At 34.3% G+C, this 15,488-nt stretch overlaps 1 protein-coding gene across 1 annotated transcript in view; it reads right to left on the reverse strand.

Moving 5' to 3' along the window:
* BDP1 (BDP1 general transcription factor IIIB subunit) overlaps window positions 1-15,488 on the reverse strand; it is an 85,137-nt gene that overhangs the window by 41,593 nt on the left and 28,056 nt on the right. Inside the window, exons 12-19 of the mRNA XM_007457116.1 lie at window positions 12,786-12,944; window positions 9,707-9,866; window positions 7,935-8,026; window positions 6,838-7,033; window positions 5,782-5,915; window positions 2,646-3,690; window positions 1,754-1,941; window positions 1,079-1,301 (exon numbers count right to left, since the gene is read on the reverse strand). Of these exons, the coding sequence (XP_007457178.1) occupies window positions 1,079-1,301; window positions 1,754-1,941; window positions 2,646-3,690; window positions 5,782-5,915; window positions 6,838-7,033; window positions 7,935-8,026; window positions 9,707-9,866; window positions 12,786-12,944 (2,197 nt within the window). The remainder of the gene's footprint in view (window positions 1-1,078; window positions 1,302-1,753; window positions 1,942-2,645; window positions 3,691-5,781; window positions 5,916-6,837; window positions 7,034-7,934; window positions 8,027-9,706; window positions 9,867-12,785; window positions 12,945-15,488) is intronic.

The following is a 15,488-nucleotide window of genomic DNA, read 5'->3' on the forward strand; positions in this document are numbered from 1 at the left end:
GGGTTCAATCCCTGGTCCAGGAAAATCCCACATGCCGCAGAGCAACTAAGCCCATGCTCCACAACTACTGAGCCCGCGTGCCACAACTACTGAAGCCCATGCACCTAGAGCCCGTGCTCCACAAGAAGAGAAGCCACCGCAATGAGAAGCCCATGCACCGCAACCAAGAGTAGCCCCTGCTCACCGCAACTAGAGAAAGCCCACACGCAGCAACGAAGACCCAATGCAGCCAAAAAAATAAATTAAAAAAAAAAAAAAAAGACTCTGTGCTTCCTCCACAGGGGGCACAGGTTCAATCCCTGGTCAGGGAACTAAGATCCCACATGCCACATGGAATGGCCAAAAAATAAATTAATTAAATTATATAAAATAAAATAAAATAAATAAATGAAAGTGGTCCCCAACCAAGGATTGAACCCAGGCCCTCAGCAGTGAAAGTGCAGAGTCCTAACCACTGGACCACCAGGGAATTCCCATGATTTATCCTTTTTAAACATAAGATTAGGAGGAAAAAGTACAAATGTTCAAGCACAGTAAGAACTGAGCTAAGATATAAAAGAAGAACTTTAATTCAAAAAAGTACTTCATATGTTTAAACGCTCAACTTATGAGTGTTAACGTTTCATTTCAAGGTTTTTGATGCTGTATCACACATCTTCATCTCTTATAGACCAAGTTAATCAAGTAAATAAAATAATCTCCTTTTAACTCATATCAAGCTTTTAACTTTTCATTTCACCTTCACAACAGAGTGAAATAAAGATGGACTCTCATTCTCATTTTTCCTGTGAAGAAACTAGTTGCATCATTTGGCTATGGTCACATAATGAATAAAGGTCAGAACTTGAACTAGAGCCTGGGCCTCTTAAAATCCTTTCCATGACACATTTGCCCACCATCATAGATTCAAGATTCTTACACAAACTACATAGAACAATGAGGTACATAAAGTACAGCACCAATATCACACACAGCAAAAATTACATAAGGAAATATTTGTGAATTTTTAATTCCAAGTATTTTACCTTAGTAATTATAATAACTAAAACAGAAAACCTCCATCTTAAATAACACTCACACGTTGAGAAGGGAGAGTTCTCATTTGTTCCCCATTCTGCTGTATCACAACAGTCCCTTTTTTATCAGCTTCCACTTTCTTCCCAGGTGCATGTTTTTCTGCTTCTATAGTCTCTCTTTTTGAAGCTGCTCTTGCTAAGTTTGGTTTTGGTCTTTTGAATCTACTTCTCACAAAAGGTGCCGGTTTCACTTCAAATGGCTTCTGTTCTTGAGGAAGAGATTTGCTTTTGGAACAAGGATTATCAAGCTTTAGGATGAAATGAAGGGGCAGTGGGAGCAGAGTCTTAGCACAACCTTAGAGACTGGCAGTAAATATTTAATTCTAATTCTTAACAGGAAAACAAATCGGACTATTTGGTAGATCCTGAAAAACATGAGTGGTACAATCCGGGTATAAGCCTAGGAATTATATCATCTTCGCACAAAGAAAATACAGGTTTGTCACACCTGCACTGACTTAAAAGTATGTGTTGTACACAATTTTGTATGTTAGTAATTCTCACAATCTACTGTCAGAAGGACCTCAAATCTCTCCCAGCCTTCCCCAAACCAGCTTAAAATTTTCAACACTATGCTATAGATGATATGTCTTAAAACCTTATTTAGTTTAACATAATCTGCAAATATAACTTTATATGCTTCCTCTTTACAAGCACACAGACCTATATACTTGTACCTTAAATTAATATCTGAAAACCGCTCTGGAACATCTGGAGATAGCATCCTCTGGTCTTCTATTTTATCAAGTTCAGAAGTCTGTGAAGAAATGTTCAAATGACTCAACTGACTTGATATTTCCTTTTCAGAATTTCTTTTTTCTTCTACAGATACATGCACCACGGATTGTACTTCACTGCTAATGTCCTGGAAATAAATCAGCACATATAAAATATTCCTTAAGCATGTCATACATTTCAAACAAAAGCCTATATTCTTCACACTGTTTTTAAAAATCCAGAAGTTTGGGGGTTTTTAATTTTTAAGTAAAATAAAATTTAATTTACAAATGCTAAAAGACAGAATTTGGAAAACTCTTCTTTCTATATTGCATATTATTATATGTTTTCTCCAAACTACAAATGCCATTACCTATCCAAAAAAAAAGTTAGAAAACTGGAAAATGTTAGAATAGCTTCAACTTCAATTAACTGGAAACTTTTAATAAGATGAACTTTTAAAAGTGGAGTGAAGTGGGGTGGGACAGGAAATAAAGAGAAAAACCGATACAGATATGGTCAAAAGAAATAATTCCAGTGTATGTTCATACTAGAATTAGCACAAATTCAGTCCAATCTTTTATATTTCTTTTATCTAAGAGTAACTTTAAACTGACATTAAGAACAGTAACTTTTCCACAATTATAAAGTGTTTTCAATTATTAAAAAAAAAAAGAATATATAATTTCTTTAAGGTCCTGAAACACAGAATTTAGGGCTGGGAAAGACATTATGCTTTAGAGACTTTAAATGTTGTTGGACTTAAGGGCAATAATCCTGGAATTATTTTGATTTTTTTTTCTCTGAAAAAGTATTCAAAAAAATATTTTTAAAGGACAGAAAAATACATACTTTAATATTTAGTGAAGGCACAGCACTGCAGTCACCACTACCCCTCTGCAATGAATCTGTCTCAGTTTGTCTTGAGGTCCCAGTCTCCTCTGGTTCATTTTCCCTTAGAGAAATGTCTATTTTTCCAGTTTTTTCCAAATCTGCCACCTTTTCCTCAGAAGCACTGATCTCTTCTGATTGGCTTTTCCTAAAGGAAATTTCTCTTCCAGTTTCTTTCAAATCTGCCTCTGTTTCCTCAATGGCAGTCATCTTTCCTGATACCTTTTCCATCAGGGAAATGTCTCTTTTTCCAGTTTCTTCCAAATCAATCTCCCTTTCCCCTGTGGCACTGATCCCCACTAGTACCTTTTCCCTTGGGGAAATTTCTATTCCAATTTTGTTCAAATCTGTCTCCATTTCATCATCTATAGTTCTGAGCTCTGAGGCCTTTTCTTGTGTAGGTATTTCTCTTCTTTCAGTTTCTTCTAAATCTGTCTCTACTTCCTCAGCGGCATCAATCATCTCCGGTATCTTCTCCCTCGGGGAAATCTCTCTTCCAGTTTCTTTCAAACCTGTCTTCACTTCACCAATAGTATTGACCTCCTCTGGGGCATTTTCCTGTAGGGATATTTCTCTTCGTTCAATCTCTTCCAAATCTGTCTCTCTTTCCTCAGTGGCATCAGTCACCTTTGTTATCTTCTCCCTTGGGAAAATCTCTCTTCCAGTCTCTCTCAAAGCTGTCTCCATTTCCACAGTGACATCAATCATTTCTGGTATTTTCTCCCTGGGAGAGATATCTTTTCTTTCAGTTTCTTTTAAATCTGACTCCATTTCCTTAGCAGCATTAGTCCCCACAGGTACCTTTTCCCTTGGTGAGGTCTCCAATCTTGCACTTTCTCTCAAAGCTGTTGTCATCTCCTCAGGGGCAAGAACCTCCTTTGGTGCCTCTTGTTCCTTTGAGAAAATTTCTCTTCTTCCAGTTCTTCTTCTTATATTTGGCTTTGGTTTCTGAAATCGAGTCTTTAGAATTTGAACTTGTTTATTTGCTTTATTATCCTCTTGAATACTATTAAAAAAAAAAGATACACAATCAGATTGTAAACTAGACTGCCAACTGAAGAGATATGGTTGAGAAATCACTACTGAAAAACCAGGAATTCTCAAGTTAAAAAAAAAAATTAACGAAGCACCAGGAATCTCTGGGCAAAATTTAAAAATTAAAGTAGAGAAAAAATTCTATCCTTGGAAATTACAGTAAATTTTTTAAAAAATTAAATATATTTATTATATAGAGACATATATACAGAGAAATCTATCAATAAGGTCAATTAGAGTAGCAGCTAATCAGGCCTAAATAGTCTCTTTCTAATTGTCATCCATATCAACCTTGGCAAATACTGGCTGAGAAAGTCTCTCCACGTCCTCTACATTGGAGCTAGACCAATCTGTGGCTTCTATTCCTACCTTTTCGCTCCTACTCTCCTTTATCCAGACATATGTCTTGCTGTGAGTTAAAGAACTCATTTATATGGCCAGAACTAACCAGGATCTCAAATAGCTGGGTGGAGGTATAATTTGAATAAGGTAGTCTTATGACTAAAAACTAGGTCTGTCCCTCCTCACTTTTTAAAAACAATTAAAAATGAGATTTCCTGTACAGCCACTTCTCTAAAAGCTTGTGATTTCATAATACATTGTGGGAATGAAAGAAAAGAGTAAATAAACAACAACATTTTGCAGTCTGTTGAATGCTACTGGGCACACAACAATCATTATCTAGTATAAGCACCTTGTTCTTCAAAAAAGCAGCAGCATGCTCTGCTTTGTGCTTTATCATAATAATAGAGAGTAAAACCAATAAAAAATATACAAATGAATGAAAGAGCACTTAGTGAGTGGTTAAGATTTTGACCTTTGAGGCCCTTTTCTTGTGTAGATATTTCTCTTCTTTCAGTTTCTTACATAACATCTTGAACAGTTCAAAGTGTTTGAGAATGGGGAGGAGGGAAACTGCCTACTGGATATAAACAGGCATATGATTTGATAAAACACAGAATCTTAGAATTGTTTTTGTGAATACTGGAGATTCAAAGGCCAGAAAGGTCACTGCCTTTGGAGAGGAAAGTTGTTGATACCAGACTGGATATTAGTTATGAACAATCCAGCAGGGTTCTAAAACCCAAAGGCCACTCAGGGGAAACTTGGTTTTCTATTAAGCCACATGAAAATGGAGTCTAGCTTAAACTAAAAAAATACAAACAAAATATCCAAATTGTCAGGTATCTGTAATTAATATTTGTATCAGAGATATGCAACAAGTAATGCAGTTATACAGGCTTCTACCCAGAGTTTGTGCGGCAGAGAAGTAAAATAGGTTGGGGGTGTAGGGAGGGGGTACAAAGGAATAGAGAAAGAAGAGAGGAATAAAGGAATTTTTCTGTCTTCTAATAAAGATCTTTTGAGTAGTTCAGGAAACCTAGCTTTCACTCTCAGGTTAGGTAGTATTTAAACAGGCTCATACAGCTGTAATAAAGTATACAATAGGCCAGACTTTAAATGTAAAGATTGGTAAAATATAAATAATTGTTGAAACTAGATAGTAGGTACATGGGAGTCTGTTATTCTGTTCTCAGTACTTTTATGCATTGAATATTCCCAAAAGGAAAAAAGTTTTAAAAGCACACTAATAATTCCGTTGATCTGGTTTAATATCCTGCAGAGGGGAAACAACAAATTCAGAGAGCTTTGGCTATGGGAAGTATGAGTTTTACTTAAAATTTACATAAACCTTAAATAAAGGTAATATGTGATCAATCTAATCCCAAAGAAACAAATATTAAGAAAGTAAGTAGCATTTTCACATCTGGATATAAACATGTACTTTACTATGCATGTGAAGTGATAATACTATCCATGTTAACTCAAGGTCTAATTTGCAATGGGTAAATCAATTCATCAAAACACCAATAAGTGAGAAATCAACACGAAGGCAATGACATAAACTGCCTTGAAAGGTGAATTTACACTTGTAAATATTATGTAACTTGATATACAGATAACAAAATCAGTCTGATTTGCTATTTTTAAAAAATGATTAAGAATTTCTAAAACTTTACACATAATTCAACTATTATATCATTAATAAGATGATGCTTACCTTAGACATTCATTAAGAGCCTTGGGCTCATCTGACTGCACATTTTGAAAAGAAGTATCCTTTTTTTCAGATTGTGATGTGATGTCCTCACAATCAAAATTTTTACATGCCTGATCTTCTATTTGTTCAGGAGTCTTAATAACAAACACATTTTTAAAAAAGTTTTACGTCTCACAATGTAACACACATTTATAAAAGACTTCATTGAAAATTATGTATGGCTTGAGTACAAGGAAAATGGTAAACATTTCAAAACTATAAAATGATATTCAAGAGACACTTTTTTTTGACAGGGGTGTGGGGTGGTGCCACGATGTGCAGCCTGCGGAATCTTACCCAGGCCCCCTGCAGTGGAAGCACGGAGTCCTAACAACTGGACCACCAGGGAATTCCCTAAGGGGCACTTTTTAATGTTTGTTCTTTAGATATAGGAAATTTCACAAGCCACACCTTTTACCTCATCTCAAAGCCCCCATTCTTTTCCTCCTAATCAGGAAGCAAGTAACTGCTTCAGTCTGATCTGTTAAAATTATCCCTTGGGGTCTATCTTTCTAAATCTTTTTGATTATTACAATCACATTATAGACCCTGGGAATCATAATAGAAGAAATTCAAATCTCAAATCATGCCAATTCTTACTCTTATCACAAAGACCAGTTACTATGTAAATAATCTAAAATGTATCATCTTTGTTGTTGGAATATTTTAGTAGGGAGCTTTTAACATTTTATTTTGTTTAAGTCAGGATTAAAATTCATATACCTAGCTATATTTTCAGAAGGGAAGTATAATTCAAACACCTGCTGAGTGATGGGGGAAGGCAAGTCCAAACATGAGTAAGGTGAAAGCAGATGATTCATCATATAAATGCTTAAAATCCACAGAGCTGAGAGCTAAGTGCCTTCACAATTAGCAAAGCTGCTGGCTATGAGATTTGGGCATTAAATTTAAAGAACAATATACATAATTGTATACAGTATTGCTGTTTAAAAAGGGGGATGAAAGGAGGCATATGTATTTGTTTAACAAAAAACTGGAGGGCATCAGAGTACTTACATATCTATCGATACAGGACTCATTTTCATTCTTTTCTACACTGGCCCCAATTTTTTCCTGTGATGTAACAGTTTCTTTTCTTTCAGCAGCTTTACCTACATTTGGCTTTGGCCTTTGCAATAAGCCCCTCATTAGGCGTGCAGGTCTGAAAGCCTTTAGCTGATCATCTTCCTGCAGACAAATTTTTTCACTCAAACTAGAGTAATTACAAAGGAATAAAATCAATGGTTATTCTGAAGTCACATAATTACTTGTATATCACATACATGCTTGTTTTCAGTATTCTCTTCTCCCAGGTATAAATAAGTAAACCATTTGGAATACAAAATAATTCACAAGTCTCCTTAAGAACACTCTCAAAGATACACACACCTCTATACCTTAATCCTCTAGAAAAGACATAGTCCTAAAAGCATGACTATAAAAAAAGCATTTTAAAATCAAATTGTCACCACAAAATTGGAAAAATCTATACCTGACAAGCATGGAATAATATTCCCCACTCAGGACACCACTGTGTACATACACCTCCAGGGCACTGGACACAGATTATGGAATAAACATACAGTCCAGAATCCACTGGTTCAGATTTATATTGGAGCAGGCCTATTCTAGATCTCTACTCCAAGTTAAAGATTCCCCACCGCCCTTTTTTTCTGGTCGCACCACGCAGCATGCGAGATCTTAGTTCCCCAACCAGGGATCAAACCTGTGCCCCCGGAAGTAGCAGCACGGAGCACTAACCACTGGACCACTAGGGAATTCCCCTAAACATTCCCTTTGGAAACCCCTTGCTATAAATAAAATTATTTAGAAACATATATCTTAACCATTAATTTATCTAACAAGACTTTGTTAAAATCTTGTTAGTAAGTTGAGGGAGAAATGTAATTGCTCACCAGTGGATCCATACTATAATTTATTTCTATAATACCAAGCATAAAGAGCATTATTAAAATGTTTCAACAATCCCTATAGTTAAAAGTGGACTTAAGTACACTAGCTGAAAATAAAATGCAGACATTATTAAGTAGAAAATAAGTCATTACAATCATTCCTAAGAGTAACTATTTTTATTCTATTTCCTAAATACTTACTTAGATGCAGTGTCAGCTTCTGGATTCTCTTTCTCTTTATTCTCCATTCCAGAAATACCAAGTGTATTCATTTTATCCTTTTCCATATGATTCTATGAATTTAATTTTTTATATTTAATCTACTTAACATAAAGTTCAAACTTTGTAATAAATAAATGGAAATTAAAACAATAAAATTTCACTTTTTTGTACTTCTAATTATTAAAAGAGAGTTGTTAAAATCATAAAGGCAGATGAGAACCTTTTAAACATATAATCTCATACGTCACTGATAGAAGCACAAATTGGTATATCCTTTCTGGAAAGCCTTTTGCCAACATGAATCAAGAACTTTAATAATGTTCATATTCTTTGACCCTGTAATATCATTTCTAAGACTCTACTCTAAAAAAATATCTAGACAAAGATTTAAGTACAAGGTTGTTCACTGGAACATTATGCAAAACAGCAAACACTGTAAACTGACAAAATATCCAATAATGAATAAACGGTTAAATAAATTCAGTTATACCCATTGATAGAATATTATGAAGTCACTAAAAACCATGTTTTCAAAAGATATTTAATGATATGGAAAAATATTTATGAAATGTTAAAATACCAGAGAAGGATACAAAAGTGAATTAATACTACTACTCAAGAATAAAAAAAAAAAAAAAAAGAATGTAAAAGAAAAGCTGGAAGGATATAGTCTAAAAGGTTGGTTGCATGTAGATAATAAAATTAATTTTTTTTGTTTTAATTTTTACATGAATCTGTATTTTCCCAATTTTCTAGAATTTAAAAACATCTCATAAGATTATAATAATATAGTTATAGTTATATTATTAAGATTAAAAAGATTTCACATAAGAGGAAAAAAGACAAATTTAAAAAATTATTTTAGCAAAAATAAAACATTTTTAATAATATAATGCTGGCAAGGATATAAGGAAACAGGAACATTCATTTAATGCTTAAAGCAATGTAAATAGATTCTGGTTTTTTTTTTGGTTACGGGGCTTGTGGGATCTTAGCTCCCCAACCAGGGATCAAATCCGGGCCCAGGCAGTAAAAGCATCCTAACAACTGGACCTCCAGGGAATTCCCAAGATTCCTTTTTCTGACAGTTTGACAATGCCTAACAAGAGCCAAAAAATATTTAAAATACTTTGGCACATTAATCCCACTACCTCTGGAAATTTACTCTTTGCCTATTTACAAAATTGTTTGCTTTTATTTACAAGGGTTAGAAAAATGGAAACAACATAAACATTAGAGAAATGGTTAGGTAAATTAATAATAATGTTAACCTGAGGCAGCCATTAAAAAGATCAATTAACCCCAAGAAAAGTAAATGGATAGTTTCAGAGAAAAATGTTTTAAATGTTATATATGGCTAAAAACTACAAAAATGTTTACTTCCATAAAAAGAGAAATAAAGTTTATGAAGGACAAACAGAGGAATATTTTGTATATAGATAAGAGGGTTGTGGTTATAATTTTATTATAGCTGGTTTAAAAAATATTTTGAATAAATATTTTATATAAGTAAACAAAAGACATATTTGTTACTGCTAAGAACATTCGAAATGATATATCCTATATTCTAAAGAAAATGTATACAACATGAGACTAGTAAGACAAATTTAATATTAATGTGTGAAGTTCTCATATCTTGGCTTTACTATTGGTAACATTACTTTGTAATTACAAGTTAAACATTTTTATTCCCAACTATTTAGAAAAAATACTTTATAATTTTAATTTCCATTAAGTCTCTTACTCCATACCTTTTCAACTGAAGTTTCTGTATGTAAACTCTTGTTCTCTGCATCTGTTTTCCCTTGTGAAAGAACTGATTTCTTCCCAACTGCCCTTGATAAATTGGGTTTAGGTCTCTGGAGTCGTCCTCTTGTCATTGGTTTAATACTTTCTGTTTGATCAGTTTCCCTAGAAAATTAACATTATTTAAATTGTACCAACATGCAGGCACATTCAAAAGAAATTCTGGAAAATTCTTTAAAAATCCATTCACAGCTAGAAAAGAACTCCTTTAAGCTTACTTACAATAAACGTAGCAAAGAAGACTGAACAAGAAGAGCAATGAAGGGTAACTAATTTGTTTTATCAGATGTTAAAAACATACTTAGCAGCAATAATTAAAATATTGTGGTACTAACACATGAATAACAGATAAATGAAACACAAAAGAAAACTGAGATGATGACTCCAAAATACATGATTTTAGTATACAATAAAGTTGGCATTTCCAAATAGAATAAGATGACCACAAAAATAATATATTTTTTAAAATAAATGTTAAATTAAATTAACGGTGATGGGAAAACTAGTAATACTGGGGAATAAAATAAAATTAGCTCCATTCCTTGCACTGTACTCACAATATATTCTAAATGAATCAAAGATTTAAGTGAAACCATAGAGAAAACATGAATGAATTCTTTTGTAACTTTGAGGTGGAGTAAGCCTTTCTAAAACCTGATTAAAAGATCAGGAGCCATAAAAGAAAAAAAAAAAAGGAGAGAGATCTGACAACATAAAAATCAAAAACTTTTACGTGGCCAAAACATATGTCATAAGTCAAACTACAAACCAAGAAAACATGTTTTACACCTCATATCACAAGGCTAATAACCTCTCTAAAATGTAAAGACCTCCTACAGAACAATACCAGTAACTCATTAGAAAACTGGACAAAGGATACGAACTCACAAAAAAAACAAAATAAAAATAGGTTTTAAATTAGAAGAGACGCTCAGCTTCACTCCCAATAAGAAATGTACAAATTAAAAGTAGAGCGAGCTGGACTTCCCTGGCGGTCCAGTGGTTAAGACGCCGCGTTTCCAACACAGTGGGTGCAGGTTTGATCCCTGGCCGGGGAACTAAGATCCCACATGCTGCGCAGCACGGCCAAAAAAGAAAAAAGAGATTGAAAAAAAAAAAAAGTAGAGCGAGCAAGCACAAATGTGAAAAGATATTAAGAATCAGAGAATCTAAGGGGAATTATATACAGATGTTCATTGTTCTTTTGACTTTTCCTTAGGTTAGAAAATTTTTAAGTAAGCAACTGAAGGGAAACAAAAAATAATAGAATTATCTACCCCTGTCAGAAAAGGAGGACTGGGGTATATATACTATACTGTGATATTATTTTATTTTATAATCTATCAAGACTGGCAAAAATCCAAGTTTGATAACACTGTTGGTAGGGAGCCATTTCTTACATTGTTAGTGGAAATATAAACTAGAATAACTCCTATGGAGAGCATTTGGAAGTATCTATCAAAATCATAAATGTATAAATGAACACACACTCACATACAAATGTGTCCTTTGGGCTAGCAATTTCATTTTAGGAACTTTCCCTACAAATAGACTGGCACAAAGGTGAAAGGATAGAGGTATAAGTTTCTAAGCATTGTTAGTAAAAACAACATATATAGCCATCAACAGGGCACCGATAATATAAAGTGTGATTCACCCATACAACAGAACACTATGCAACTATTAAAAGAATAAAGGTCTTTAAGTAAAGATATGACGATATAAGATAAAAAAATTACAAAATGGTATTATACTATGCTACCATTAGGGTTTTCAAAAGAGTAAAATATATATAAACTTTATGTATTTGTATTAGCTTTAATGTCTTTTTTTTTTTTTAATCTCTGAAAGACTAAGAAATAAATAACACTGATTACTTGTTAGGGTAAATGGGGACATGACAGGATGGATACTTCACTCTATACCTTCTTACACTTTTGGATGTTTGAACCACAGGAATATATTGCCTATGCCAAAGACTAGTTTAAATTTTTATTTAAAAAACTAAGTTTGATTCTCTGGGACCTCCCTGGTGGCACAGTGGTTAAGAATGCACCTGCCAATGCAGGGGACACGGGGTCCAAGCCCTGGTCTGGGAAGATCCCACATGCCGCAGAACAACTAAGCCCGTGCTCCACAACTACTGAGCCTGCGCTCTAGAGCCTGCAAGAAACAGCTACTGAGCCCAAGTGCCACAACTACTGAAGCCCACATGCCACAACTACTGAAGCCCGCATGCCACAACTACTGAAGCCCGCGTGCCACAACTACTGAAGCCCACACGCCTAGAGCCCGTGCTCCACAACAATAGAAGCCACCACAATGAGAAGCCCGTGCGCCGTAAGGAAGAGTAGCCTCCACTCGCTGCAACTAGAGAAAGCCCATGTGTATCAACGAAGACCCAACGCAGCCAAAAATAAATACATAAAAAATAAATTTAAAAATTATCTTTAAAAAAAAAATTTTGATTCTCAATGTGACTATGCTTTACTGAAAATAAGAATTCATAAACTAAACTTTTAAGCCCATATGAGGAGTTATGAAGGAGATAAAAAGGAAGTCAAATTCTGAGATATCTTTTCAAAGGGAGATTCTTGTGGTGCTTTTATTGTTTTTAGTGAAGATATTAATTTAATCAGTATTTTCATACTAGAAAACATAATACATAATCTCTTTAAAGTCATCAATATCAAAATCTACTACTTTGACAACAGGTATGAAAAATAACTCAAACCAAGTAAAAGTTAAATCTCATAGCAAATATTTAGGCTTCCAAATTATTTTAGAATTTCATCGTAAGTTACCAGTTTGCTATAACTCATATCACTAAGATAATCTTTCTATAATGAAATATAAAGTGAAAAACCTTAACGTCACTAAGACCACAGTACAATTACATATTAAATGGTCTACAGTCCTCTCTTAATCCCTAAAGGAAGCAACATTATTATCATTTTTTAAATGATAATAAATTATCAAAATTTTGAAAACAAATTTTAAAATCCTACCATGTAAAATACTTACAGTGCTTTATCTTTTAGGTCAACATTTCCTTCTTCTGTACAACTACTCTCAGCATTATTCACCTCACACAATGCTCTAATTCTACCTTCTGATGAAGGCAAATATGAAGTGCTTGATTCTGAAGTCTCAGTTGCTACTGATACGGCATCTTGTTGAATACTACGGAAATGAAAATATATCAGGAGAAAAGAACCCTTAGTAATGCACATTTTATACTAATTATTTAAAAGATTTTTTTAAAATATACAAAGCCAAAACTCTGGAAGATGATCCTTCATATCACGGAATAATCAAAATGGATATTTTGGTTTCTCTATGATCCTTCTTGCACCATGTTATTAAAACACTGTATCTTAGGAGATAATAACAGTCACAAATGAACAGGGAAAGTGCTCAAGAAGTCACAAAATGAAAAACTCATAACTACATGGGGTTCACAAATCAAACGTATGTGTAAAATCATAGTAATGTTTAGGAATTATCTTTCATTAAAATTTTGTATTGGCAGTCTTTGCTTTGCATGGTACTGTGTTACCCAAGAGCCATGGAAATTGAAGACACAGTTGCAACATGCACAAGTTGCAGTTAATGCTGTAGCGTGCAAAGAGAGGACTGCTGTATTAGGAAATACTTCAACTAACAATAATATAAATGATGGCCATGTACTAACGAGCACTCAGTTTCAACACAAATTCACATTCAGCCATGCTTTGTTTCTTTGTTCTTTTTTTCTACTGGGTGTTTGTCTTTTCCCAGCGCTCTTTTTATATTCTTTTTGGTTAGATGTTACATATAAAACCTCCCAATCAACAGCTTCCCTTTTACTTTCTTCATGGAGCCTTTTGTCAACAGAAGTATTTAATTTTACTGCAGTTGAATTTATCAATTTCATCCTTTAAAGTTTGTGCTTTTTATGTCTTAAGAAATCCTCACATCACAAAATTATTTTTCTACATTTTCTCCTAAGTTTTAAAGATTTGCTTTATATATGTAGTCTTTAATCTATGAGGAAGTTAGTGCATAGGGTAAAATAGGGATCTACTATTATCTTTTTCATATCTAAGCACCATTTAATGAATGGTTAATTCAATCTTTCCCACTAATTTCTAATGCTACCTCTGCCATCTAAATGATGCCTAAATTTCTCTTCCTAGATTCTACATCCAATTTTCCTCTCAATTGCCCTTTTCCAGTACCACACTATTTTAATTACTCTAGCTTTAGAATAAGAATCAACTCACTGTTTTACAAAACCAACTGGTATTTTAACAGTCATTACAGGGTAGTTTTCCCCCCTAAAAAAAGTCATCAGTATCGTTTTGTGCATAGTCTATAAAATTAGTTGTGTCTCTGAGGTCAGAATTTAGATGTCTGTCACCCAGCAAGTTAAGGGCCTGAGGTCTACGGCTTGGCTTCAAAGAAATTATTAATCTTCTGAATTGTATGAATAAATTGGCACAGGTGCATATAGGTATTTTTCTACATGAGAATAAATGGCTTTCATCAAAATTTTCAGAAGAGGGTACATGCCAACCAATAGAACAGAACAGACCCATGCATAAACAGTCAAATGATCTTTGACAGGGTGCCAAAACTACACAATATGAAAAGGATAATCTCTTCAGGAAATGATGCTGGGAAAGCTAGATATCCATATGCAAAAAAAGAGAAACTGGACCTTTATCTTATACCATACACAAAAATCAACTCAAAATGGAATAAAGATTTAAAGGTAACACCTTTTATTTTTTTTCTTTTTCAGCTATGCCACGTGGTTTGTGGGATCTTAGTTCCCCAACCAGGGATTGAACCCAGGCCCACCGCATTAAAGGTAATGCCTTAAAGTATAAAATTCCTAAAGGAAAACATGGGGGAAAGCTTCATAAGATTGGTATTGGTAATAATTTCTTGGACATGACACAAAAGGCACAGGCAGGAAAAGTAAAAATAGACAAGTGGGACTATATCAAACCAAAAACCTTCTGTACAGCAAAGGAAACAATCAAGAGTCAAAAGGCAACCTATGGAATGGGAGAAAAGATTTGTAAACCATATACTGAATAAGGGCTTAATATCCAAAATATAAAAGGAACTCCTAGAACTCAGTAACAGAAAAACAAATAACTCAATTAAAAAACTGGAGAAGTAATTGATAGACATTTCTCCACAGAAGACATACAAATGGCCAACAAGTAATATTTAAAGATGCTCAAGGGACTTCCCTGGTGGCGCAGTGGTTAAGAATCCGCCTGCCAATGCAGGGGACACGAGTTTGAGCCCTGGTCCGGGAAGATCCCACATGCCGTGGAGCAACTAAGCCCGTGTGCCACAACTACTGAGCCTGTGCTCTAGAGCCCGCAAGCCACAACTGCTGAGCCCGTGTGCCACAGCTACTGAAGCCCACGCACCTAGGGCCCATGCTCTGCAACAAGAGAAGCCACTGCAATGAGAAGCCCGCGCACCACAACGAAGAGTAGCTCCCACTCGCCGCAACTAAAAAAAGCCCGTGTGCAGCAACGAAGACCCAACGCAACCAAAAATAAATAAATAAATAATAAAATAAAATAAAGATGCTCAACATCACAATCATCAGGGAAATGCAAATCAAAACCACAGTGAGGTATCACCTCACACCTGTTAGGAACTGTTATATTATACTAACATTACTTTTTAAAAATATATATGTAATTAAAACTATGCATT

The sequence above is a fragment of the Lipotes vexillifer genome, unplaced genomic scaffold (assembly GCF_000442215.2).
Source record: "Lipotes vexillifer unplaced genomic scaffold, Lipotes_vexillifer_v1.1 scaffold241, whole genome shotgun sequence".
In the NCBI taxonomy this organism is placed as follows: domain Eukaryota; kingdom Metazoa; phylum Chordata; class Mammalia; order Artiodactyla; family Lipotidae; genus Lipotes; species Lipotes vexillifer.